Below are 27,886 nucleotides of genomic sequence, written 5' to 3'. Positions count from 1 at the left end.
TCAATACGTATAATACCTCATACTTTGTATAGTACGTACTATATGTCAATGTTGTTCAGTCAAATATCATGTAAATTTTTCTAATACGGTATTTAACGTACTTTTAAAACAATAGGTATAATACGTATTTATAAAAAAAATGTATGCAAAACCCTAAAAAAAAGAAAAGAAAAAAACGATTTTAGTGAAGAAGGAAGAAAGAAGAAGAAGAAAACGAAGGAAGACGACCAAGAAGAGGAAGAAGAGGAAGAAGAAGAACAAGTAGAAGAGGAAGAACAAGAGGAAGAACAAGAACAAGAAGACCAAGAAGAGGAAGACGAAGAAGAAGAAGAAGACGAAGAAAGAGGACGAGGAATCAATCGAAATCTTGGTTTGAAGACAATTAGGCAACAAACAAAGATCTACGCTATATAGAAGACAATTTTTTATTGGGCCCAATTCTTGTGAGTGTGAGGTATGTTTAACCTTAATATGCATATGCTTGGATAGTAGTTTTCTAACTTTAATATGCAATGAAGTCACATTTTCTTTTTGGTTTTCATTCACTTGCATAGAGAAAGATGGAGCTACTAGCCTAAAAACAATAGTGTAGTCTTGCTTATTGATTTCATGTTTGATTAGAATGCTTGGTTAGTTTATTAGTAATTGAGTACCCAAAGAGCAACCATTGAAAGGGGAGGCTAATTCAATTAAGCTTCAATTAGTTTCAGTTAGAGTATTTCACATGGCATTAATAGCTTGTGCAACTCAATCATGTATTTCACTTAATTGGTTTTAAATTATGTTTTCACTAGCCATGAACATGAAGGTTAATATGAAAGTGCAGCCCAAGGATATGAGTAGCTATGGTAGGCAAGAATACACACAGAAAAATGTATCTACAAACATCTATTCTTTTGAAAATCTATTGAAAACTGTATAAGATGTAGTATGTATCACATATTAATAGACCCTCTAATTTAGTAATTTCTAAATATCTAAATTCTATTGATTTGTAGAACATAAAGACTTAGGAAAATGACCCCCATTAAGAACAAATATTGGGATATCTGTTGTCTCAATGTCACAAGAAGTCAGACAGGAAATAGAAGTTGGAATTGTAAATTTTGCAACAAACATATGCACGGGTCAGCAACACGAATGATTGCTCATTTAATCGGAAAACCCAGCCATGGAGTAACGAAATGTATCAATGTCCCCAAGGAATTGTTGATTGACCTCACATCTTTATATGGTAATTGTGGAACTCAAACAATTGGTGAAGAAGAAGATATAGTTGCAGAGATCGACTCATTCAACGTGCCTGAACAAGGTATAGACAAGAGCCTACATTAGGTGTCTTCATTACTAATGGCCAAATAATTGTAAATGATTTATCTTGAAATGTTTTCTCTTTTAGGTGTTTCTACCTCAGGCTCATGTACCTTTGTTGGTGAAAGTCAAAACATGTCATGTATGGGTGGTGGTAGTCACCAACCATATCCACCAACAATGATAACGAAACAACAATCATTGCGTAAAGGACACGTGTTACAAATGCAAAGGAAACAACATGCAAACGTTATGGAGGTGAGATGTATCATTGAAGCAAATTTGTCATTTAATCTACTAAAAACACCATGTTGGTGGAACATGTTAGAAGCTTTCTCTACAATTAGAGAGAAACATAGTGGAGTCACATATAATTACATGAGGACGAAAGGCTTGAAAAATGAGGTTATATCCTTGCAAGCAAAGTTAGAAAGGGTAAAAGGATTATGGCCCAAGTATGGTTGTTCTATACTAACAGATGGATGGGTTGATGTTTCTCATTGGCAACTTGTAAATGTCCTCGTATCATCTTGTTATGGGACAATGTTCCTCAAGTCCATTGATTGCAGCCATGCTAATACAACACCAATAGTTGATAGCTCTTGGTTAGCTGAAAGAATTTCAGAGGCAATTAGAGAGGTTGGTAAGGAAAATGTGGTCCAAGGCATTTCAGGCAATGCATCTAGTTGTGTCTGCATGGGGTCTTTGCTAGAATCAGAGTTCCCTAATATTGTTTGGACTCCATGTGCAACACATTCTTTGGATCTGCTTTTGGAGGACATTGGTCAGTTGCCTTGGATGAAAAGTATTATGATGAAAGCAAATACTATTGTACGTTTTTTTTGCAAGAAGAGGAATGCTAGGAAATTTTTTTCTGCTCACAATAACCTCACCATCTTGAGACCTTCCAAGACAAGGTTTGGTGTGATGTATCTTGTCATACAACGTTTGCTCAAAGTTTGGCATCCTCTTGAGCAAACAGTGGTGAGTGACATGTGGAGGTCTTGGTCAGATTGCAATAAGCCAGATGCAATGAATGTAAAGAACTACATCCTTGATCCTACTACTGAGTCCTCGTTTCAAGTTGTTTTGACCCTAATGGCACCATTGTATAGTGTTTTACGACTTACTGATAGGGAGGGATCCACTATTGGATTGTTATATGAGTTTATGCGAAGAAGCAAAGATGTTTTAGCAAAAGGAGTGGAAGAAAACATCCCCCACAAATCCAAGTAAGTTTCATATTTATTTTAATTTGTTATGGTTTCCTAAAATTAAACCTTCAATTGTTTGTTCATGTTTTAAGATTGATTCATTTGTAAAACACTTTTAGGTATGAGGATGTTTTTAAGTTATTTGATATACGATGGAAATGGTTCAAGAGGCCAATCCACCTTGTAGCTCATTTGTTACATCTAATGTGGAGAGAGGAGGCTACATTTATTAACCCTGAGTTAATGGATGCATGAATGAGTTATGTGGAAAAATTGTACTCGACACTTGAATGTGATATCTTATTTCGTGAATTGCATGAATATCGGAATGGTACAGGGACATTTAGCTATGCATTAGCATGTGAGGAGAGATCTATGATGACGCCAGTCACTTGGTGGGAAAATTTTGGTGGAAGAACTCCAAACCTCCAAGCATTAGCTATTCGCATATTATCCCAAGTAAGTGTCAAGTGTTGAAAAAATGATCAATTTTATAGTTAAGTTCTGAAATAGCTCACTTTTGTGTACTACATTTTATTTCATATTTTACTTTTTATTAGGATTGCTCTTCTGGGGCAGCGAAAAGGAATTGGAATGCACATGCTCTCGCACATACGAAAAATAGAAACAGACTAAAGGTAGCACAACTTGAACGATTGGTATATGTGCGAGAGAACTTACGACTAGTTTGCAAGTTTGAGACTGTGAATGCATCTCCAATGCAGGTATTGTTTTATTCATTCTTTTTATAATTTATATTCCTCAATATTCTTAAGTACTAATAACTAGTTTCTGCCATCGACACACTAGTTTGTGATACTTAGAAGTTAAAGCTTTTATAAACTTGTTTGCAGGTGAATCCAAATGAGATAGATGTCTCTAAGACGCCTGATATTCCATCTATTAGCCATGAAAATGATATGGATAGAGAATTCTATGAAACTTATTTTCAAGAAACAATGAGCTTGAGAAGAAGGACAAGGAGCATGACAAGATCACATATGACAAGATCAAGCGATGGAATCCCTACTAATCGAATACGAAGGCAAAGGCCAAGAAGAGATGATGAGCGGTCTTCTTGTAATAGGAGAATAACACAATCAAGTACATTTGCTTCTTTACCACTAGATGATCAAGATAATGTCAATGCAATAGAAGAAGCAGTTCATACTAATTATGATGATCTTACGGACGAAGAACTAGTGTTGATGTCATCAACTAACACAGAATCTAATGATGAAGATGGTGATGAGGACCAGATCTAAAGACAAATACTTCTAATTTCTATACGTTATTATTAAGCTCAATAACCTTATGTTACTTGTCTTTGATCTAAGCTCCATTTTGATACATTGGACATAGTTAGAGTTGTATCAATATCGTATTTTATTAAAGTAAAATTTTCATCATGTGGTTCTTTTTTACCTTCATTTACTTTCATGGACCTTGAAATATTTGATGTTATGTCTTGTTAAGGTTTTTGCTCTAAATTTTGTTGTTAGAATGCATTCTATTTCTTTGACCAAATGCAATGTGAGGGTATCTCAATGAATGGAATCACATTGGTGGGTCTATTGAAAGCTTGTTCCAATGTAGGATCTCTAGCCAAGTGTAAAGAAATTCATGTCGAGGTTGCAAAGAAAGGGTTAGAAATAGAAGCTCTTGTGGTGCATTAAATGAAGCACAAGAAATGTTTGAGAGAAATTTGGTTCGAGATATAGTTTCATGGAGATCACTCATGGTGGGAATCGGGATATGCTGAACATGGACATAATAAGGACTCAACTGGCATTGGATTGCTTTGAAAAGATGAGGAAACATTGTTGCCTCTTGCCACATGCATTTTCATTGTCTTGTGGGTTGAAAGCTTGTGGAAGCTTGAGAGATAGACAAAAAGACCGAGAAATACATGTCGACATCGTCAAAATAGGCTTTGAAAAAGATGTCCTTGTTGATAACACAATAGTCAACATGTATGTGAATTGTGGGTTATTGTTGACTGCCCACTACTTGTTTAACACTCTAGTGGTGTGAGATGTGGTTTCACTAAACTCATTGATGGTAAGAAATGCCAAACAAGGGCATAACAAGGAGCCTATTTTTTGTTTTGAGGAGATGGTTTCAAAAGGGGGGTGTACATATCCAGCGACTACAGATAGTGTGTGCTTTTTACAATATTACAAATATTTTCTTGAAATGTAAATAATTTTCAAATTCTAGAAGTATTTTATGTACTATACGTAAAATACGTATTTTACGTATTTTACGTATTTTATAAGTATTTAACATATTACAAAACGTATTTAACGTATTTTTAAATTGGGAGGTATTATACGCGTATTAATACGTTATATATGTATGGTATCCATATCGTACCTAACGTACCTAACAACCATGCTCCGGACTCTCTCCATCACGGTCCGGTTCATCCGTTCGGCCAGCCCGTTCAATTCTAGCGTCTTCGGCACAGTGAATTTGAGCCAGATTCCCTTCGACCAGCAATACTCCTCGAACTGCCCCCGGTATTCTCCTCCATTGTCTGCTCGAACCGCCTTCAGCTTCTAACCGGTTTCTCTTTCCATTCTCACGTGGAGTTCTTTGAAGACGGATAGCACTTGATCCTTCGTCTTCAACGTTGAGACCCAGAGCTTCCGACTATGGTCATCTATGAACATCACGAAGTATTGCGATCCGGCATGTGACTTCATGTCCACTTGACACACATCGGTATGCACTAGCTCCAGCGGTGCATTCCGTCTCATCGGTTGTCTTGACCGGAAGGAGGTTTGGTTTTGCTTGCCGGCTAAGCAATCGGTGCACTTCTCAAGTTGCACGTCCTTCACCGGAATGAGATTTTCATCAGCAAGTCTTTTCATCCCCTTCTCACTCATGTGACACAGTCTTTTGTGCCACAGCTCACCGGTAGTGTCATATGCTACGTTCACTTCTTCTCGGCATATCCGGGCATTCATCAAGTATAGTGTGTTGACCTTCTGGGCTCGAGCCACTATTAGGCTCCCCTTGCAGAACTTCATGACTCTGTTCCGGATGTTACCCATGTAGCCTTCATCATCTAGCCTACCAGCTGATATCAGGTTCAGTCAAACCTCCGGAACGTGTCGGACATCCTTCAACAGCAATTTGCATCCGGTTCATGTGGTCAACAACACATCTCCTATGCCGATAATTCGGCATGTACCTTCATTCCCCATCCGGACACGACCATGATCACCGGCTGTGTAGGATGAGAAGCATTTCCGATCCGGTGTCAGGTGGAACAATGCTCCGGAATCGACAACCCACGTTGTCTCGTCGCCAACAAGCTTTAACTCATTCTCCTTGGTTATGAGCATCAGTTCCTCTTCACTTGTTGCGATCGACGACGTTCCTTTCCGATCCGGGCCTCCCCGGTCCGAACCGTTTCGGTCCGAACTCTTCTTCGAATCGGCGGTGCTAGTTTCCTTCTCTTTCCGGAAATGTTGACAGTTCTTCTGGAAGTGTCCTGGCTTCCCGCAATAGAAGCATGTGGGTCTTCCCCTTGACTTTGACCTTGTCCCCGATTTGTCTCGGTTTTGGGGACTTCGATATCGGCCTCTTCCCCGATTGTGGTCATCTTCCATGACCAAGGCCTTCGGATCGGTTCCGGTCTCCTAATCCTTCCGGCGAGCTTCTTCATCTAGCAGGCTTGATTTTACCCTTGCTAGGGACAACTGTTTTCCTTCTAGCCCAGCGTTGCCCAATGTGACAACTAACGTCTCCCAGCTATTCGGGAGGGAACCAAGTAGGAGCAATGCGAGTACCTCATCGGCGAGAGGTACTTCCAACGAGGTTGCTTGATGTATTAACCCCTAGAATGCATTCATGTGCTCCGCCATACTGGAGCCATCTTGGTATCGGAGCCTCACTAGCTTCCGGAATACCGAAACCCGGTTAACAACATTCTTGTTCTAGAACATGATGTTGATCTTCTCCCAAAGTTCATGATCCTTACTTTCTTCATTGAAGTTGTTGTATAGGCTCATGTCAATGAAGCACCGGATGTATGTCGTCGTCTTCATTTGCATCACCTCCCACACTGTGGCGTCGATCTTATCCGGTCTCTTGTCCCCAAACTGAACCGCCAACCAAAGATCTTTGACCACCAGCATATCCCTCATCTTCGACTTCCACACTGAGTAGTTGGAGCCAGTGAGCTTGAACATGTCACCGAACGATTCTTCCATTTTCTATGTTGTTCGCTCTAATACCAGATTGAGAGGAATAATGAGGAATATTGCTCAGCCCCAACAGAGTCTTGAACACTTCTTCTAGAATGAAACACAGAAATGGGAAGTACACAAAGGAAATACACATGATGTTTACGTGGAAAATCCTAAATGGGAAAAACCACGGGAACCCACGGACTCCAACTATTACTATAGGTGAAAGGTACAATCAGAGACTCAAAGGCAACGACCTCGAGCTCTGTTTCTTTGCCCAGTGGCGGTTACAACAGAATATCGCTCTGTATCTCTCTCTCTCCCTCTCTCTCTATCGCTCTCTGTACAACGGTTACAACAACTCTCACAACACTATGACCATACGTATAAAGTGATTGCCCTAAGTCATATTTATACTTATATGAACTTGGGGCTATTTACAAATATAGCCTCATTGGGCTTCCTCAAGACATATTTAGAAATTCGTCTTCACTTCCGGTTCTCACCGGATCCACCGATCCGATTTCCGTATCTCTTCCGGTTCTCACCGGGTCTTCTCCATTCATTGCCGGATCCCATCCGGAGGAAACGATTTCCCAACAAGTTATCTAATTATTCACAATCCCCTTACAACATAGTCGCTTGTTGGGAAATCGTTTCCTCCGGATAACTTGTCGGGATAATTAGATAACTTCGGGATATGCAAGATATGTTGCATATTGCACGAGATAATATAAAAATAGCTCAATATAGAACGCATTTTTACGCCAATCATAATAGGCAACCTCGTATAGTCAACCCTAGACAGAAGGTATTTTTACATGTACCTCACAATTCTAAGATATTGTCTACGTGTAAGTGCACTAAGTTAGCCCCACAGTTTTGTGGACCTTTTCAAGTCCTCAAACGCATTGGTTCATCAGCCTATCATCTCGCTCTTCCCAATGATGTTGAAATTCATCCAGTTTTTTATGTAAGTCGTTTAAAAGAACTTCTTGGTTCTGGCGACAATACAATTACAACTGAAACTCTGGTTACTTCTGAAGAATTATCTTCTAAACCACATGTACCAGAAAGAATTCTCGATGTTAAACAAAACATCTACGTACTAAAATAATCTGAGAATTTAAAATTAAATAGATGGATAAATCTATCAACGATGCCACATGGGAACATGAACATACTCTTAGAACTAACTTCCCTAAGTTTCCATTGCAACTGTGCAATGTTTTAAAGAGGGGGAGTATGTTACGGGCATGACCATATAATATCCTGTGGTGAGAATTTACCGTAGTATTCTATACACGTGGATAAGTGTGAGGGTTAAACAAGAGTGTAAAGAAGGGGAGGATTACTTTTAGTCCTCGGGATTGAGACAACCCATTAGGCCAAGTGTGAACTTGCCTGGGTATTAGAGATCTAGGTACTAAAGTAAGCTTAAGATAAGGATAAACTAATGATAGATAGAATTTAGGAGAAAGAGAAAGAAGGGTGTCGATCCACCCGACCACCCCCGAGCGAAGGGATCGAGACGGACTTGAGCCTCGATCGTCCCATACCATCGTCGTGGTGTCGAGTCGTACCTAGTGCTGGCGCGCTCGCTACAAGAGTTGACCCACCACAAGAGCAGAGTCTCAATGTAGTCAAAAGATGATCAATTGAGGGTAGCTAGGCCTCTTATTTATAGCGATACCCAAGGCCCCCAGGCAAGTTCACACTTGACCTAATGGGTTGTCTCAATCCCGAGGATTAAAAGTAATCCTCCCCTTCCTTACACTCTCGTTTAACCCTCACACTTATCCACATGTATAGAATACTACGGTAAATTCTCACCACGAGATATTAAATGGTCATGCCCGTAACACTGGGGGCCTTGGGGTTTGGCTATAAATATGAGGCCTAGCTACCCTCATTTCATTATCTCTTGACTACGTCGAGACTTTGTTTCATGGTGGGTCAACTCTTGTAGCGAGCGTGCCAGCACCAGGTACGACTCGACGCCACGACGGTGGTATGGGACGCCGATCGAGGCTCAAGTCTTTCTCAATCCCTTCACTCGAGGGTGGTCAGGTGGATCAACACCCTTCTTTCTCTCTCTCCTTTCTTATTTCATATATATGATATCCTTATCATATGCTTACATTAGATCATGACTCTTAAGATACACATACACTCATATATCACATAGTCTTCCGTTGCTTAATCACATACGTGATTAACTACTCACAAAGATAGATACTAATTAATTCTTAGTTAGTTATCTAATTATTTACAATCCCCTTACAACATAGTCGCAAAATTGGTCAAATCAACTTTCCTTTCAACCTACAGATTTGTTATGGTACCCCACAAAGTCCATCAAACAAGAACCCATTTCGCATAGTTCAGTTAAACCACATCCCTCAATACCTAATGTAGTCAAACACCACCTGATATGATGGTGTAGGTAGAACTCTAGCACCATCAATGAAAACTCACTTAAAAGGTGACAAAACAACAAATTTGTGATATAACAACTGGGCATGTAATGAACCTATAAATGCCATCTTCGTCAACCATTGCACAAATATAAACAAGTTCCATTCGAAATATGTCTTTTTTTTAACGCTATCGCCAAAGGCAATCCACCGACCATCGCACGCCAAAGGAACACCTTTTCACGAAATGGAAGATGAGAATACAAGCGTGCTTTTAAAACTTGACACCACCCGATTAACGTGCCATGCATCCAAAACCTTATTTGCCAACCAAGGTCTATCTTCGACCAACGGATGGATGGTATATACATCATTCGTGTGCACCACAAATATTGTTTTTGCAATACCGAATGACCAAATCTTTCCATGGTTCCTCAACCAACAAAACTTTGAAAGCGAGAAAACTAGACTAGGCAAGTGCCAAATACATAATACATATACAACATACATACATATTGATTGCCAAATATATACCCATCGATATCCTTGGCCTTGTGGTATGCGAAACTTATTTCGGACTCTTCGAAAGGCCATCATTTCGCCCGGCGACACGACTCTAAGATAGCAAATAAGAAAGAAGCCTTTGCCATTCTATGGGAAGTGTGAGTTTTTCAGTCTCTCCAAATTTTGGCCTTAAAAAGAAGACGTTGATATATCTTTCTTTCTTTCTCTCTCGTTCGTTCGTTGTAATACTAAGTAGTTGGGGCTATGGCTTCTTCCGACACTCTACCCTCCTCCGCAGGCTACGATGACAAAGACGAAGGAGAGGTCCTCTCATGGCTTCCTTGGTGCCTCTCCCTTCCCAAAATAGAGCTCCACGCTCATCTCAATGGATCCATTCGCTCCTCTACTCTCCTGTTACTACTCTTCCTTCTCCCCCTTCTCCTCCCTCCATCTTCATCCACTTTCATTTGTTTCCTTTACTCAGTTGCCTCCCGCCTTTGTCTTGCAGTGATCTTGCGGAAGGATTGAGCAAGAAAGGCCTTATCAACCTCCAGGATATTCAAAGGTTCATACTCAAAGGTCGCACTATTTGTTTCTGTCTGTCTGTTTGTATATATGTCTCTTAAATTTCATTTTTTGTTAGATCTTTTGATACAGTATTATTTCTTTTGTTTGAATTTTGCTTAATAGGCGATCGTTCCCTTGCTGAGTGCTTTAAGCTCTTTGATTTGATTCACATGTTAACCACGGACCATGAGACTATCATCAGAATAACTAAGGAGGTAATGTGGTTTCCTATACATTGTTTTCCCACTGTTTTTTTTTTAATCTTTTCTACACATTACCTTAACTGTTCATCTGTATAAGTCAACTTTTTATTTTCTTTGTTTTTTTATACCTCCCTCTCAGATATGGTGTTACAAATTACGGGATAGAATTAACTCAACTGACAAGCAGTTATGAACATGAACACCATTATTTTGAGTATTTAAGAGGTCGTTTGAAGTTTATAGAATAAACTTGCATTTATATTTGGTCTATTCTAGTGTCATGAAGATCCTGGTTGGTAGGGTGGGTTTAGTTGGTTTAAGGGAACTGTAGCAGTCGTAAGTAATGGCCCCAATATGGGGGCAAGGCTGGTTGTGGTCAAGGCATGGACTGTCCTTGTCCTTGTTGGTCCTTGAATCGTCCAAGCAAGATCTCCTCATGTATGAGTACCCAAGATTGGCAACATTGCTAGAGCAGTGTGGGCTAGGGTAAATTGATTGTTAAGGAGCCGTTGGGGTATTGATTGTTAAGAGTAAATCCATGATAGAGATGAGCTGTGGACAGGATGCATCTCAAACGCGCATATAGTATCCTATTATGTATTTCAGCCAAGCCATTGAAGGGGGTTTGTATGGGGCTTTGACCTCTCTCTTTGTACCATGTAGCTCAAAAAACCTTCTAAACTCATTGTTTGTGAATTCAAACCCATTGTATGTACACAGGCATTTTAGCTTCTACTTGTTTGGGTGGTCACAAAAGCATGAAAATAATTAAATGTAGGAAAGGCTCTATTTTTCTTCTCCCCAAATAAGTCAATTTATCCATGAAACAACAAAAGAAATAAAATACAAAGCCCCATAGATTTAGCCAACATGCTACATAGCACCAAATCCAAAAGATTTTGCTTGTGAGACACACGAGAGTAATATGGCTTTTTCACTTGGTTTCAATATTGATAATCATTGCAATAATAAAATTTAGGGCCTTTGACATTAAAGTTTTGTACAGAAGGGATATCCAATCCTTTTTGGTCTAATTTTTTTTATGTCAAAAATCCAACTAAGAATCAACCTTTGCAACAACAATAAATGTGTGGTAAGGTCTTTCCTTGGAAACAATATAGAGTACCTTACTTTGTGCCCTTAACAACACGTTTGGAACCATTTGTCAATTTCTATAACCCACTCTCAAAGTTCGTACGATATCCATATTCAGTCATCTAATCAACAAATACTATGGGGGGTTTGAATCCCTCCTCTCCCATAAGAGGATCCTATCATATCATTGGTTGGCTCATGTAGGCCAACTCCCACATTCCTATGGGTAGACAGATGGATACATGGATGGATTTATCATCGTTGGGTTTGGTGGAAGCTGTTTGGAAAGCATAGTCAAATGCGATCAAAGACAACATTTTAACAAAATTGTGATACTTAGATTCCCACAATTGATGGATATTGGATGTTGTCTGGGAATAATGCCTTGATGATTATTGTGGCTTTCCATAGATTCAAGTGGCTCATTATTGTACATAATGCATTGTTTATTCCTATTTTGGCTCTTCACAAGCATAATCCTTGTTTTAGAGCTATTGACACTCAATTTAGTATGCATGCAAAACTCTTCTAATGCCCTCATAAGCTTTTGAGCATCTCCTAAAGTATTTGTGAAAAGCACCACATCATTTGCATACAACTAAGCATAATGACTACATTCTCGATGACAACTTCAATGCCTTATTCCGTCACAAACTTGAGAACTATTTGTTCTAATTTATCAATGCATAGATCAAATAGAGTTAATGAGAATGGGCATCCTAGCTTAACACCAATAGTGACATTGAAAAAATCTGAAATTTCATTGTCTATACGCACATAACATATAATCTTGTCATAGTTTGGGAAATTCCAAGCATATATTCACTTGGCATTGTGAGTTATTCCATGCACCCCCAAAGATACTCACGAAGTACCATATCAAAAGCTTTCTTGAAATCTATGAAGCAACAATATCTACCCTTAATCTTAAGCAATTTTCTTCCATTAACAATCAAAGAGTGACAAGGTGATCGATGGTGCTAAGGTGTCTTCAAAAGCTAGCTTGTTCATAAACTCTTATACCATTTTTTTAGCCCATGCACTTGCCTTTGATTCCATTATGCTTCCAAATAGTTTTGCCATTGGTGAGCTAACCATGATGGTTTGATAATTTTTTACATGATTGACATCTTCACCTTTATATAATGGTTTGATCCAATTCGTAATCAAATTGTAGGGCATTCCATGTTGCAATGGATGATTAAACAAATCTCACATTCTTTTCTTTCTTTGAATAACTCTTTTGTACTCATGCAAATGCATTTGATAATTTTCCTTATCCTTGGCCACATCCAAACGCCCAAGGCACTTTCGAGCTTCATAAGAGAAAGAAAGAAAGAAATATTAACTTATTTTAAGAGGCTAAAATGGCCCATAAGACCAAACAACAGATTACATCTTGAAATAGTGTTTCATGTTTGAGAACAACAAACCAAAATAAATGTAACTATTTAAAAAAAAGTAAACAAAAATAGAATTAAGATGCAACTAAAGAACCTCGTCATTTATACATGTAAGATTCTCAAGTCAAAGAGATAGATAGATATTTTTATCGTCGATGGAGAGGCCGATATTGACCCATGGGATCTAAGTATGAAAGTTTTCTTGATGTGTCTCCTTCCTAAGAAGGGATATTCATACTAAAGAATGTATCAATGCATAAACCAAAGAATGTAGGTAATAATACACATCCTTGCTTAACCCCTATGCTACTTTAAAAGTATTCTAAGAAACCATTCTCAGTTTTTAGTTGACATCTAACTTACACATATAATTGTACAACAGCAATTCGATACTCTAATGCCATGCCAATTTCCACCATTGTATTGCAAAGCTCGCCTTGTGTGCTATGTCAAATGCTTTTTTAAAATCAACAAAGCAACAATAGAGTGTCTTTCCTTGTAATCGACTTTCTTCCATAATTACTTGTGATGTAACTAGATGATCCACTGTGGAGTGTTTTGGTCTAAAACATGCTTACCCAAGTGCTTGTTTGTTTGGACTTTTAGCCAATGTACTTACCTTTTGGTTTATGATAGTACTTTACAATTTAGCAATAGTTGAGCCCACCATGATTGTGCAATAATTTGATACTTGATTCTTATCTCTTACTTTAAAAATTGGCTCAATCCAATTCATTGGCCAATCATTGTTTAATAGCTTGATCTATGATTATCATGATCCAATGATGAGTACTTGGCATTGTCCATTTTAAGAGCTCATTTGTAATGAGAGTTATATCAATTGCTTTCCCATTAGTTATCTTTTTTGTTCCTTTATTGATATCTTCAAGATTGATGCATGTATTACAAGGTGTTTCAATGTTCTCAACCATAGGAGCCACTCCCTTATGCATATATAGGCTTTGTACATATTCTAGCATCTCTTCATTTGTTAATTCACCTTTTATATCTTCCTTCTTTACCATCGAGTTGTGTCCATGCATGGCTTGGTTGGAGCCTAAACAACATTTTCTTTTTCCTTTCTTGCATTGGAAGTATTGTCGTTTCTTTCTCCTTACTACCTTCCTATCTTGGTGCCACACACACACACCGAGAGAGAGAGAGAGAGAGAGAGAGAGAGGTTTCTGATTCAGGTTGTCGAAGACTTTGCTGCAGAGAATGTCATCTACTTAGAACTTAGAACAACTCCAAAGGTACTTTCTGGTAAGCTTACTTTTGATGATTAATGCAAGATTAGATGTGTCTTTATTCTTTGGACTGAACCTTGCCTAGTTTCTGTCACTTCTATAAGTGTCTTGCATCTGTGTAGATAACATATTTTCACTCATTTGGACATTGGTATTTATGCACAGTTTTAATACTTTCGTGTGATACTTTACCTCAATCAAGGTACTAAAATTTCTCTGATATAATAGGATATATAGTCTATAGAGAATCCTATTTGTGTTCGCAAAAAAATCTACAATCTGCTAGTCAGGGATTTCTACTAAAACATTCATCTTTTTGTATTTTTTAAGTTTTTTCATATTGGTTGAAAGTAATATCCAGAAACAAAGTGAGTGAAGTTTTGTAATTGTTCTGGTACATCTTTGTTGCATGATATTAAATTACTGCTGGGCCTCCATTACATTATTATTATTAGTTAAAAGGCATTTTCAAGTGGCTAATGAGATACAAAAAGACAGAATAATTCTTAAAATAAATGCTCTTAGACAAATGTTGAGAGAATCAAAGAAATTCCTGTCACTACGAAGGGCAACAATCATTTGAAAATTCAAACAAAACTTTAGATAGAAATCTTCTGCTGTAAGATTAATCTGTCAGATGCAATAAAGTGAGGAACTTACATGTGCTTTTCTAGGATCATTTACTTTCTAATGTTTTTCAGCAAAGATTCATGCAATTATGCTTGCTGACTGTATCATGTTTGGGCAGTGCAATTCATTGTTAGGAATGACAAAGAGATCTTATGTGGAGGCTGTTCTCAATGGGTTCAAGGCAGTGGAGACTGTCAAGGTATTTTTTGACATGCAAAGAGGTGGGGAAATGGTGGAGCAATCTGAGAATGACCATAAAAACAAGGCAGAAATTAAATCAATAATTCATGTCAAGCTCCTTCTTAGTATAGATCGCCGTGAAAGTACTCAATCTGCCATTGATACAGTGGGTATTATGACCACTTTCTAATAAGAAATCAGTAACAATAATATTGATACAATCAATATATTTTGGGTCTGCGTGCATTCTCTAAATGCCTATTTGGATTAACAGGTACAACTTGCATTAGAAATGCGAGAGTATGGAGTTGTTGGTGTAGACCTTTCTGGAAATCCTAGGGTCGGGAATTGGTATCAAACCATCCATAGTGATTATTTTACCTTTAAGTGCCTTTGATGGTTCTCTTTTGAACATGGATGGATTCTGTGTTTTTTATTCTTCTGAAATAGGCAGACATATTTACCAGCTTTACTTATGGCCAGGAAGCATGAGCTTCCTATTACGCTACACTGTGGAGAGGTAAGATTTGCAGAGCAACATTGCTGAAAATCCATACTATTCTTCTTAATATTAATCTGCATGCTGCATATTATATTAAAATGACTGTATGATATCTGATTGTAGGTACCTAATCCTGGAGAAATACGAAACATGTTAGATTTTCATCCTGAGAGGATTGGCCATGCTTGCTGCCTGGAAGAAGTGGAATGGTCGTCACTTTTACAATCCACTATTCCTGTATGACAATAAAATTTGAAAGTAGAATTTCGCACAAATTCTGTTGTGTGACACACCTTTCTGCTGAATATCAGAATGGATGGTTTGGAACCCAAAATTGAGGTTATTTGTTCAATTATAGGGCATATATTTCCTGGGTGAATGTCATTCCTGCACTTCCTTTTTTTTCCATATGTAACCTCTGCAGTTATTGATATCAATAGTATCACATAATTACACTCTTAAGAAAAGACACCTGTTTCTGTTGTAGTGTCACATGACCTTTCAGAATATCCATCTTGAATCATGGAAAATTTTAAAACTATAGACATTATACAGGAGAGATAAATGATGATTCTTTGCATTTTAGTGTGTTGTAATATCTAGGGCCAAGGACAATAATGAATTTTTGGTTTATTGTCAAATAGAATCGCTGGGTAACTTGAAGCCAAGTTTCACACAGTGATTACTTAGAAGACACAATCAAGGACAAACATTACACGTAATTACTCTAGAACTAGGAACATTCATTTTGATATCAAACGTTATGGAGAACAACTAGGATTTATTTGATTGTTCTTCCTTAGTATTAAGCTTATTCCTGTTTCTTCTGTTCAGGTTGAAGTTTGTCTTACTTCAAATGTCCGTACTGAATCGATACCTGTGATACGAGATCACCATTTTGGTATGAATATTATTTTTCTTCACATTTCCTACATAAAAATATTAACATTCCCTGGGCTGAATCAGCTAGTAAGTTGTTTTGCTCCCATACATGGTTTTTACTATCTTAACCCAAGAGAGAAGTGTAATCGGGTATGCAACCATATTTGCCATATCACCCTCTCATAGGAATTAGGAAAATCTGAAAAACAGTGTGTAGCCATCATTTGTGGGGATGCCACTTGCAGCCTTGAGGCAATAACTGGAGGCAGAATAACTCTGTACAAGGACATAAACAGTGCCTCAAAATCAATCTGGTTCAAAATTTGTAGAGAAACTTTGTACAGAATTCATAATGGCTACTTTAACCAAGTTCAAAATGGAAAAACTAATGTTAATTTGTAGAGTAAGTTGTCAGTTTACTTGCCAAGGTTAGACAGCTGCAAAAATCATTGAACCCAGGCCTGATACTTGTATCTCTTATAATAATCATGTGTTTTATCTCATCTGCTGAAAGTACTTTTCAGTATTTAAAATAGTCACATGTTTTATCTTATCTTCTGAAAGTACTGTACTGTACATGCAATGCCCTCTACTTCAGTGTGCCTGTCTTGAGTTTCTCATCAATTTCTTTGATATCTTTTATGCAAATTGCTACAAGGCAGAGAAGACCTTTTTATATTCCCAGGTGTGTCAAAAACCAAGTGTAAAGAATAGTATTTGATTTGCAGCTTCATTATACAATTCAAGGCATCCATTAATTATCTGTACCGATGATCCCGGAATTTTCGGGTCGCACATATCTCGGGAATATGCTATTGCAGCTGTTTGCTTTGGTAAAAATGATGCGACTGTTTAATATTCTCATGTTTTGTGTGTTTTTAGTATGACAACAATTTTATGGTTCATGCCACAGGTCTGTCAAAATCAGAAGTATTGTCTTTGGCGAAAGATGCTATTGATCATATCTTTGCCAGTGATGATGTGAAAACTAGAGTATTGGATCTTTTTGCTGCAGCAGAGAAAAAATTAGATATGTCATAGTAGAATGCTTCAATCATTGGCAAGATTTCATCATTGCTAACCCATGTTTAATTTCTCAAATGTGGAAGATACATAGAAATAACTTTGGAATAAAAAGTGAAGTTCAATAATATGGAATTTCAATAATGAACTTTGAAGAAATTATTTGTAATGTTTCAAACCATGGGTAACGTTTCCTGCTATTTATTGGTCAAACCAACATTCAAAATTCAAAATTTCACTAGCAAATTTCTCCCGATGGTTGTGGAAGTGCATTCATAAACCATTTTATAAAGTGCAAATTGCTTGTCAAAAAAATCTTAACCTAAATCTATCGAAACTCCTACATCTCTCTCTCTCTCTCTCTCTCTTTGCTAGCGTGGTCATCTATCGAAACTACTTGTTGCACTCTATTTTCATAATAAAGGGCAGAAAACATGTTTCTGAACCTTTTGGTATTAAGTCAAATTTCACACTAGTCAAGATTGATCAAAATATTAGTCAGCATTTAAACTTAAGCTTTACATGGGTATTCGATTCCACTATGTTGGATTTGTTGGGTCCTTTGTGCATGTGGTAGTTGAGTTCAACTTTTCAATCATAATAATGACATACGTGTATTTGATGGCCTTCATAGTTTGTTGAGCATTGCACATCCTGGTTATGGCTCACACTAAAGCTTCACATGAAAATGATTTGTCAAAAAGGTTTAAAGAATCATGCTTGGTTATGGCTCACACTAAAGCTTCACATGAAAATAATTTGTCAAAAAGGTTTAAAGAATCATGCTTGTTTTCATTGCGTTCAAAATATATTGAATATGCAAGCTTGTTGTTGGCTTAGATTAACTTTGAGAATATGGAGACACATGTTTGTTTTTAGTTCTTACCTTCTTTTCTTCTCCTCCACTATTCAGTAATGTTATGATTATTTGCAATTTCCATATTGTATACATTTCTTAGGCATCTACTACGTGATTGACTAGGCCTTATCAACAACATTTACTAACTCTACCATAAATCCCATTTTGACTTTGTAGTAGATTCATTTTAAGGTTTGCAATAAAGTTCTCTCTTTGGAGAGAACAAATTGATGATGACAATTGCAATGTATTTGTTTAGTTTTTACAATTTCACTTTTCTTCTTGTGCATATATAAATATTCTCTATTTATAAATTTGTTTGTATATGTATCTGAATATGGGTGTATGCATGTATATTATGTCGTTTCCACAGTCAATTACCAACCAAGGATATACTATTAGAAAATATGCATCTTGCTCACTACCTAATTTACCAACCATGTTTAAGTAACATGACCAATCAAACCAATCACAAAAATCACAATAATATTGACCCTTTAGATCAGTGAAAATCGTTTGAAGATTGAAGATGGAATACTTCTAGAGTTAGAACATATCGTGGTATTTAGGGGAGCATTCATTGTCACCAAAGAATACCTTGATCATCAAATTGGTGATAAATGGCATCAATCACATGTGCTCACATTTCTTTGTCAATAAAATAAGATTGGTAAAAGGTTGAGTGAAGCTCGTTTGAGTGTGACCTATGACTTTGTACTTTTGCTAATCATGCACATATTGATATTCGTCATAATTTAAAAGAATAGAAAGTTATTGATGATAATGCACATGTTTCTACCTACACACAAACACGTGTTTATATTTGACCTTACGATAATAATGCACATGCTTTGGCGTGATGATGAGCTATTGGACTGATTTGGGTTGCACACAAGTTGGGGTAAAGCTCCTTGAAATGTGACCTACATCATCCCATTGTATGCATCCCAAACATGCACATGTTCATATTCTTCATTTAAAATAACACAATTTTTAATAATAATTCATGTGTTCATATTCTACATACACGTAATAGAAATTTAAAATGTATTGACTTTGCCTTGGTAACGAGCCTTTGAGCTGGTTTTGGTCACAATCATACGCGGTGGAGTATTATTGTTGTTTAAATAATATCGTGAAGTAACATTATATTATTATATGTGTAATAATCTTAGGGAATGACTTTGTGATGTTGATTTTGTTTATTTCATGGCCCAACATCCACATGGACGAAGTTATAACAAGAGATTGCATGATAGACACAAATTTGCCTCTTATAAAACAAAATACACGTTGTACATAAACTTTTTGTTTTTGACAATGGATTGCATTCCAAAGAAATGTGACAATGTTGCCTTCCTACATCCCTCCATTTTGTTTTATGCTTCTAGAATCTAGACTCACAAGACTATCACATTGACATTAAAATTGAATTTGTTAAATTTTGAGTTGTACGACAATAAGTCGTTTAGTGCTTTACAATGTTAGGTTATTGTCATTAATGGCTTTGCTATTGCATTATGTTGAGAATCAAACTCAACTTCCCTAGTGTGGGAACACACCTTAACATACCTAGTGTGTGAACACCCCCCATCTTCTAATATAGTAATTAGTGTGTCATAGAACCATAAAGTTCTATGATACATATTTAGTGTGCTTAAGTCTCCACCACTCTGTAACAACTGGTGGTTGTATAGAGAGAAGGTGACTACATAAGCACTTCTCTCATCCTCCGTGTAAAGTTGGTTGGATGTAATTCTATTTTTACTAATATAAGTTCTTGTTCAAAGCTCTCTTTCTCTCTCTGCTTGTCTTACGTACACACACACACAGTTTACTTCCAATGCACAACATCACCTACATCACTCACGATTCTTTATAAAAACTCTTTATAAAAACTCTTTATAAAGTCATGGATAAATGACAATACGCACATGAGTATGGAAATGGTCTTTCAAACATACTAAAGAGTGAAAATGACAATGGCCATTTTACAAAAGACAAGGGAAATACATGTGTAATGTGATCATTTTATTCTATTATAATAATAAATGACAACGATATTTTCGAGTTTCATGCAATAGAGATTACAACAACATGACTGATTAACAATCAACCTAAAAGGAGCACCTTATTCTCATTGTTTATTATAGTTTTGGCATTCCACTTTTAAAGAGCCCTTGCAAGAGACCATAAAATAATACCATGGAATATATCTCTATCAAGATGACCCTCTTTAGCTACATCATTTGGGGTGCATGTAGGTTATACAATTATTTTAAGTAGGGGATGGGAGGGTGTCAGCTATATCGAGAACAAAACGGTATTTGACGTCACCCTTGCTTAGCCTTTGCATTGCAGTGTTTATGTAGTGAATGGGAATATTCTCAATTGTACTCACAATGTTGTGTTCTCCACAAAAATTGAGCATCTCTTGGGTCTCCTCAATGCCCCCAATCAAGCTTCCTCCAACTAATCGCCTCCCTACGTGTATTCGTTATAAATACAATATTTAAAGAAATCATCCTAATCAACCCATTAATATACTCCACACCCTACACACATACATATACGTACATGTACACAGGTGTTTGTCTGGTATTACTCTCATACGTACATGTATATGTATGTATGCATACATGTATGGGTAAATTTCGAACCCTCATATTAAAAACATGTCAAAAATATCAATTCTACCTCTTTTAAAAAAGAAATAACTTCTACCTTTGTCACTGGGTAGAATTGATATTTATAAAATTGATAGGGGTTGTTTGGATATTACCCGTAGTACCGAGGCTACTTTTTATATTGTCCTATATATATATATATATATATATCTCACATACATACTTACCGTAAATTAATGTCCCAGCATGTAGTTTGTAGGGGGCTTCTGGTAGCCCTACCACCACATACTTTCCATTTAGACTTAGTAACCCCAAGAATGGCTCCAATGCATGCTCTGCAGGTACCGTGTCAAGTATATAGTTCAAGCTATTGGATGCCACCTGCAATAAAAATGATATTATACCCACTCTTTAATATTGTAAGAAAATATGGTACAATCTTTTTCAACACCTTATGAGGAAAGTGATTATTGAAGCCATGTTTCTAACTTTATATTTTGAAAGTTCTAGATTTGGTTATGAAGGCAATAGATAATATATGCTATTTATTATTATTATTTGACCCTTGGATTTTGGAGAGTGATTTGGAAGATAGATTCTTCAGAGGATAAAGCAGTATTGTATGCTATTTATTATTATTATTTCACCCTTGGATTGCAGAGAGAGAATTTGCAAAATTATTCTTCAAAGAAACAAGTGGTACAGAGTGTCATTTACATGATCTCAAACTAAAAGTTTTGAGAAGGTAATGTTCAATGCAATATTGCTTCTAATGTGGGCCAATTTCATATGGTAACATCTTCTATTAGGATATACACAATAGCAATATACTGTGAAACTTGATGAGTAAATGCTCAAGATCTTAACGTTGACTTTGGTGTATTGGAGACATGAACACAATGGGGTTCCATGACACTTTACTGCATCATGGTAGAAATCATGGAATTAAGGTACCTGCATTTGTTTCTCATCCTTGCTAACTATAAAGGCATCAGCACCCAAGATTTCCTTAGCCTCTTTCTCCTTGCTAGGTAATGTGCTTATCACAGTCACATGTAGTCCAAAAGCCTTGCCAAATTTGACCGCCATGTGGCCTAGACCCCCTAGCCCCACCACACCGAGTTTCTTTCCACACTCGGTGAATCCATAGTGCTTCATTGGACTGTAGATTGTAATACCCGCACACAACAATGGAGCGGCTCCATCTAATGGTAGATTTGTAGGCACCTTTAATGCGAATCTGAATTGAAAAGTTTGGAGACATTAGCGTAAAATAGGCCCATTGCATATATACCACCATAGTAAATGAAAAAAACATGCACCATCATTTTAAACAAGTTGAAAGTCTGTAATCACATCGAGCTCCAATTTCAAATGTGACATAAGAGAATCCATTTTAAACCTTTGAATCCATTTCTAGAGGATTCAAGTTTAAATAATGAAGATAAGTAGAAAATTCGGGAAGGCAATAAGAGCACGATGATGTTACCAAGCCAAATGCACACAAAGTTAATTATGAATTGTTAAAAAGAGGTGATAAAGTTTGTAGGGTGTGTTATCTTGTAGTAAAGGAATTTAGAAATCAAGTGACCTTTCAACTATGAAGATGTTTTGGTAAAATTGTGAATGTCTTTGTCTCTCTCTCTCTCTCTCTATCAATATTAATACATTCATGTGGCACTATGACGAGGGGTACTTTGCATGATGCTCTCATTAGAAGCCTCGACTTTGACCAAGCATATTTAAATTGGTGAAATTTTGAAACAAACGGGCGACAAACGAGTTAATATTCGAAGAGCATGCAAAGTAAATGCGTGGGACTGATCACTTCCATGAAGAATCATGTAAGCACTAACGTGTGGGTGCTAACTACTACTCACTTCTCATGCACAACCATGAGTGTGGAATAGCCACCGAAGGTGGCATTGCCGTTGTAGTCAACACTGTTGTAGACGAAGACAACACGGGGGCAATATTGTTGTTGGAGGGTGGAGCAGGCGTGACAAGTACCACATGAGTCGACGAGGCAGCCGACACCCACGTGGTCCCCAACTTGGAACCCCTTCACCTTCGACCCGACCTCGGTCACGATACCCACCACCTCGTGCCTACAAAAAAAGAGCCAAACACCACACACATTGGCACACTCCAAACTCCACACACATTGGTACACCTCGTGCCTACAAAAAGAGCCAAACTCGATGCACATTGGTGTAACACTCCAAACTCCACACACATTGGTACACCTAGTGCCTACAAAAAAGAGCCAAGCTCCACACACACTGGTACACTCCAAGAAACCACACATTATATGCATGCCCTTCTATGAAGCAAACACACAAAACCAAGATTAACCAAATGAATCATAATATCCTCAGTAGTGTGAAAAGTAACCAAGGATTTAATGCAAAATGTTCATGATGTCAATTAGCTTCTTGGAGCAACAATCGAATATTCAGTTGATTCACAAGTGATGAATCTGTAAATTAAGATTTGAAGGGATTAAAGGCAGCCCACCCAGGGACCATGGGGTAGATGGATGCTTTCCATTCATTCTGTATCTGATGCAGATCAGAGTGGCAGATACCGCAATGCGTGATCTTGAATGTCACGTCGTCATCGCCAGTCGCCCTGCGAAATCCGAGCCCCAAGGTTTAGACGGTATATAATGAAGTCATTCATCTAAATTAACACCAAGACAGTATATAATTCAGAAGTCATTCATCTAAATGAACACAAATTAATGAGAGATGGAGTAGAGAGAGGCCTTCGGGTGAATTCGAATGGTTGGAGGTGGCCGGATGCATCGTGGGCAGCATAACCCATCACCTTCCTGTGCATAGCATTAGGACAATCAATAAGGTTAGCTGCAGGAGCAGCCATGGTGGAAGCACAAGCTCACTATTTTGGTTTAAAAAGCTGCTTTGCAATTAGTTGGTATAATATATGTATGTATCAGAACAAAAAGCTATAATTTTTGCCTCCTCCCTTTTCCATGTAATGAATTCCAGTTCAGGAATGTGAAGTCCCATCTTCTTCTTTTTTTTCTTTTTTTTTTTTCTTCTTTTTCTTACTACATTTCATTGACATGGAGGAAAACACTACTCAAAATTTCACACAAAAAAAAATTCCTCTCCTCGTCCCACAATTACTGAAAAGTATCCAAAAATATGTAATGATAAGAGCCCCATCGGCCTCCATAATTGAATTATAATCATGCCGTAACTTGGATGGCACAATGTCACATTGGATCTCCGTCTAAACCATTGGAATCCATGTCAAGACTTTTGAACTTGATAGACAGACGTGGATGATAGATCAATAACAATATTTTATGCAAATCATATATAATGTGTGATGTGGATGGAGGGAGCATTAACATGCAGAATCATGATATAAATATAATTATTCATCCAAAAATCTCATGCCACAATATTCTGTTTGCAATGCCAATTGACTTGTCCTTGCACATGGCACATGGGGACACATTAAATTGTCTCTTTCAATGATTACCTCATATACCAAAGCTTTTATGTGAACCAAGTTTCTCGTCGTGTTAAGTATCTAGTATACTTTGTTTGGATGTATCATTCATGTCCATCCATATTCACAAGATGTTTCTCATGTTTTCGATCAAACGAAGAATAATAAAAAATTGCCTCTTGACACAAATACGTTAGGAGTAAATCATAATTCGTTATTACGTGGTTATATTGGATCTATGTTTACCCTTGTGTACCCATCAAGCATAAAATCATAGAAATCACATAAAAAAATTGATTCCCTTTTAAAATAATTCCACATGTTTTTCCTCAGAAAATGCCTTTTAGTTTAGGCCTTTTAGTGGGAGATTGTTATACATGTACCCTCGATACATGCTAAGTGTGAAAAGGCCAAAAACTGGTCTTCCACTTAGTAGTGTGGAGTGAGAGAGAGAGTTTAGTGAGTGTGAGCGAGTGAGTGAGAGTCTTCTTCCTCTCTATCGTTTTTCCTCCCTTTCTCTCTGTTGCAGAGATTCACTACCTCTTCCTCTTTGTTGTAACCTCCAACCTCCTACTGTATTGAGAGTTGTCAATTGTATCCTACTGTTGCTCGCCCCTCTGTTCCTGGCGTGCACACTACAACTAAGAAGGAGCACCGCTCCTTCATCCTTCCTGTCCTTGCATCACGATTCGGAGCAGAACAGAACAATTCCCTCTTGGTTTTCTGATCTACCAATTTGCAATAGTGGTATCAGAGCTTGGGAGACAACGATAGGAAGCTTTGGAGTCGGAAGCAACGAGCATCCGAGACTCGTAGTAGCAGCGTAGGAGATTCGTGTGGCGAGCGTTGGAGTATCGGGCTCAGCTGAAGCATCTACCTACTGTTGGGCAACTCCAACATCTTCGACATTGAAGAAAGGAGCCTGCCATTCACAGGTATTTCCCTTGGTTAAACTCTTTGTTTATCTATCATATGCGAAACATTGTTTGGTGGAAATAAGCTGTGGTGGGAGAGATCCCTGCCACATTTGGAAGAGAGATTTGGGGTCAGTGTGAATGTATAGCAGAACAGATGTCTACAGTTTGTGATTTGGGAGATGTATGCTAGTCAATATCGTTGTCATATTTGGAAGAGATATTTGGGGTCAGTGTGAATGTATAACAAAGCAGTTGCCTACAATTTGTGATTTGGGAGATGTATGCTAGTCAGTATCGTTGACATTTTGGAAATTATATGTTTTTCAGTGGTGCGTGTTATATGCAAGAGTGGCATTAGTCTTTTTTGACAGTTTGCAGCTGATACTTTGGAAGTTGTATGCTTTCAGTGGTGCATGTTGCACGCAATATTGGTACCAAATTTTGATAGTTTGCCATAAGCTAGACAACTACTAGTTTTTTGTTGCCTGATACCGTCGTTCACTCCCATGGAGTTTGAAATGTTGGATGCTTCTAGTAGCACTTCTGTTGGACCTCGCAATAGTTCAAGTAAGAACTATTCATTTTTGGGAAAAGATAATATTGAGATCCGAAAATTTGATGGATCTAATTTTGCTTTGTGGAAGAATCATATGCGTGATGTGTTGGTTCAAAGAAAGCAAACGAGGCCCCTAGGCGGCAAAGCAAAGAAGCCAAATGACATGGATGATGATGATTGGGAGGAACTTGATGCCTTGACCATGTCCACTATAAAACTGCACTTGGCGGATAATGTCTACTTTACTGTTTTAGACAGCAAAAACTTCGAAGAACTTTGGAAAAAACTATGCAATACCAATGAGAAGGAAACTGTAGTTAACAAGGTGTATTTGATGAGAAAGCTATATGAACTTCGTATGAAGGATAAAAATAGTGTTGCGTCTCATTTAAATTAGTTTGATGCATTATGGTAGCAGTTGCAAGCTCAGAAAATGACCATGGATGATGAGCTGAAAGCTGTAGTTTTGCTATGCACATTGCATAGCTCATGGGACACATTTTGCACTGCTATTAGCGCTAGTGTACCAAACAGGAAATTGGTCTATAATGACATAAGTGGAGCATTATTGGGTGATGAAATACGTAGGAAATCTATGGTTTCCTCACAAGTTGGAGAGGCATATAATGTTCGAGATTCTGGTTATGGCAATCTACTAAGCTCACGGACTATGTGATGTTAATGGATGCAGCTGAACCCTCTTGCTATAAAGAATCTATGTTGGCTAGTGATCATGCTAAGTGGGAACATGCCATGAAAAGTGAATTGGACATTATTTATAAGAATAATACTTGGGATTTGGTACTTTTGCCAAAGGACAGGAAAGCATTGCCATGCAAGTGGGTATACAAGTACAAGTATACGTCTGATAGTGTAAATTCCCCAAAGTATAAAGCACGCTTGGTAGCCAAAGGTTTCAAGCAAGAACATGGAGTTGATTTTGATGAAACCTTCTCTCCTGTAGTTAAGATGACTACATTACGTATGTTGCTTTCATTGGCTGCAAATCAGGATTTGGAATTAGTCCAAATGGATGTGAAGACTGCCTTTTTACATGGGGACCTTGATGAGGATATTTATATGGAATAACCAGAAGGTCATGAAATCTTGGGAAAAGAAAATTTGGTATGTAAACTCAAGAAGAGTTTGTATGGGCTTAAACAATCCCCGAGATTGTGGTGCCAGAAATTTGATGCTTTTATGAAGTCTCAAGGATATACCAGAAGCAATGAGGATCCTTGCCTTTATACGAAAAAATGTTCGGATGAGAGTTCCATTATGTTGATACTCTATGTTGATGATATGCTTATCATTGGTAAAAACAAGGATGAGTTATCCTTGTTGAAGAAAAACTTGAGCCAGATTTTTGACATGAAGGATTTGGGAGACGCAAAACATATTCTTGGTATGCGTATTACTCATGATAGGAGTAAGCGATGCATTTACTTGTCTCAATCTGAGTACATAGCGAAAATGCTCAAGCGATTTAATATGGAGAATGCAGAGCCGTTGAGCACTCCATTGCCTACATATGTAAAGCTGAGCACATGTGATAGCCCCACATCTGATGAGGAGGAATTCATGTCCAAGGTTCCTTATCAATCCGCAGTTGGGAGTCTCATGTACGCCATGGTGGCTACTAGACCAGACATTGCATTTGCAGTGAGAGCAGTAAGTCGATTCATGTCAAATCCTGGTAAGAAACATTGGGATGCATTCAAGTTGATATTGAGATATTTGAGTGGCACTAAGGATAAGTGCCTTTGTTTAGGTAAAGGGGATGCCTCTATCATTGGATACACAGATTTAGATTATGTCGGATGTGCTGATAGTAGAAAATCTACTTAAGGGTACATCTTTCAGATTATGGGAGGTGCCATTGCTTGGAGATTCCGTCTCCAAGATTGTGTCGCATTGTCAACTATAGAGGCCGAGTATGTTGCAACCAGTGAGGCATGTAAGGAAGCAATTTGGTTGTCTCGATTAGCTAGTGACATGGGTATACTGCAACATGTACCCAAACTGTTTTGTGATAGTCAGAGTGCCATTGCTTTGGCTAAGAACCCG

General features: G+C 37.7%; 4 protein-coding genes across 7 annotated transcripts; 3 read left to right on the top strand and 1 right to left on the bottom strand.

Moving 5' to 3' along the window:
* Positions 1–385: 385 nt before the first annotated feature.
* LOC147865006 (uncharacterized) lies at positions 386–1,693 on the top strand. The gene is made up of 4 exons (XM_087318594.1): positions 386–454; positions 999–1,312; positions 1,400–1,569; positions 1,640–1,693. The coding sequence occupies exons 2-4, from the start codon at positions 1,018–1,020 to the stop codon at positions 1,691–1,693; spliced, it is 519 nt and encodes a 172-aa protein (XP_087174720.1). The 5' UTR covers positions 386–454; positions 999–1,017.
* A 9-nt stretch (positions 1,694–1,702) lies between these two features.
* Positions 1,703–3,790, top strand: LOC147865005 (uncharacterized). Its single transcript, XM_087318593.1, has 5 exons — positions 1,703–2,543; positions 2,645–2,686; positions 2,786–2,984; positions 3,086–3,250; positions 3,380–3,790. The coding sequence occupies exons 1-5, from the start codon at positions 1,855–1,857 to the stop codon at positions 3,788–3,790; spliced, it is 1,506 nt and encodes a 501-aa protein (XP_087174719.1). The 5' UTR covers positions 1,703–1,854.
* Positions 3,791–9,891: 6,101 nt separating this feature from the next.
* LOC147865004 (adenosine/AMP deaminase family protein) lies at positions 9,892–17,605 on the top strand. Of its 4 annotated transcripts, none has more exons than XM_087317695.1 (11): positions 9,892–10,058; positions 10,154–10,224; positions 10,336–10,427; positions 14,107–14,166; positions 14,909–14,989; positions 15,245–15,321; positions 15,421–15,490; positions 15,596–15,709; positions 16,307–16,373; positions 17,083–17,187; positions 17,268–17,605. In XM_087317695.1, exons 1-11 carry the CDS (start codon positions 9,910–9,912, stop codon positions 17,393–17,395), a joined length of 1,014 nt encoding a protein of 337 aa, XP_087173821.1. In that variant the 5' UTR covers positions 9,892–9,909; the 3' UTR covers positions 17,396–17,605. The 4 variants fall into 4 exon arrangements, with proteins under 4 accessions (XP_087173821.1, XP_087173820.1, XP_087173822.1 ...); XM_087317694.1 differs by having other exon boundaries at positions 14,909–15,136; XM_087317697.1 differs by having other exon boundaries at positions 9,977–10,058; positions 10,154–10,210; positions 14,909–15,136.
* Positions 17,606–20,248: 2,643 nt separating this feature from the next.
* LOC147865003 (putative mannitol dehydrogenase) lies at positions 20,249–23,833 on the bottom strand. The gene is made up of 6 exons (XM_087317693.1): positions 23,631–23,833; positions 23,381–23,494; positions 22,744–22,971; positions 21,818–22,103; positions 21,091–21,244; positions 20,249–20,720 (listed from the first exon to the last, which is right to left on the bottom strand). The coding sequence occupies exons 1-6, from the start codon at positions 23,744–23,746 to the stop codon at positions 20,515–20,517; spliced, it is 1,104 nt and encodes a 367-aa protein (XP_087173819.1). The 5' UTR covers positions 23,747–23,833; the 3' UTR covers positions 20,249–20,514.
* Positions 23,834–27,886: the final 4,053 nt, after the last annotated feature.

Source organism: Azolla caroliniana, unplaced genomic scaffold (assembly GCF_043228905.1).
Source record: "Azolla caroliniana isolate FFs.n. ecotype wild unplaced genomic scaffold, voAzoCaro1.0.p SCAF_4, whole genome shotgun sequence".
NCBI classification, from domain to species: Eukaryota; Viridiplantae; Streptophyta; class Polypodiopsida; order Salviniales; family Salviniaceae; genus Azolla; species Azolla caroliniana.
The sequence above is the reverse complement of the archived record's forward strand: the minus strand, read 5'-3'. Positions and strand labels throughout refer to the sequence as shown.

Coding starts and splice junctions, on each gene's coding strand:
- LOC147865006 (XM_087318594.1), top strand. CDS start 1,018: ATGACCCCCATTAAGAACAAATATTGGGATATCTGTTGTCTCAATGTC. Junction 1,313..1,399: donor ATTCAACGTGCCTGAACAAG/GTATAGACAAGA, acceptor TTTCTCTTTTAG/GTGTTTCTACCTCAGGCTCA. Junction 1,570..1,639: donor AACATGCAAACGTTATGGAG/GTGAGATGTATC, acceptor GGAACATGTTAG/AAGCTTTCTCTACAATTAGA.
- LOC147865005 (XM_087318593.1), top strand. CDS start 1,855: ATGTTCCTCAAGTCCATTGATTGCAGCCATGCTAATACAACACCAATA. Junction 2,544..2,644: donor AACATCCCCCACAAATCCAA/GTAAGTTTCATA, acceptor AAACACTTTTAG/GTATGAGGATGTTTTTAAGT. Junction 3,251..3,379: donor TGAATGCATCTCCAATGCAG/GTATTGTTTTAT, acceptor ACTTGTTTGCAG/GTGAATCCAAATGAGATAGA.
- LOC147865004 (XM_087317694.1), top strand. CDS start 9,910: ATGGCTTCTTCCGACACTCTACCCTCCTCCGCAGGCTACGATGACAAA. Junction 10,225..10,335: donor TCAAAGGTTCATACTCAAAG/GTCGCACTATTT, acceptor TTTGCTTAATAG/GCGATCGTTCCCTTGCTGAG. Junction 15,137..15,244: donor CTCAATCTGCCATTGATACA/GTGGGTATTATG, acceptor TTGGATTAACAG/GTACAACTTGCATTAGAAAT.
- LOC147865003 (XM_087317693.1), bottom strand. CDS start 23,746: ATGGCTGCTCCTGCAGCTAACCTTATTGATTGTCCTAATGCTATGCAC. Junction 23,495..23,630: donor CCATTCGAATTCACCCGAAG/GCCTCTCTCTAC, acceptor CGGATTTCGCAG/GGCGACTGGCGATGACGACG. Junction 20,721..21,090: donor TGCTGGGACATTAATTTACG/GTAAGTATGTAT, acceptor GAATACACGTAG/GGAGGCGATTAGTTGGAGGA.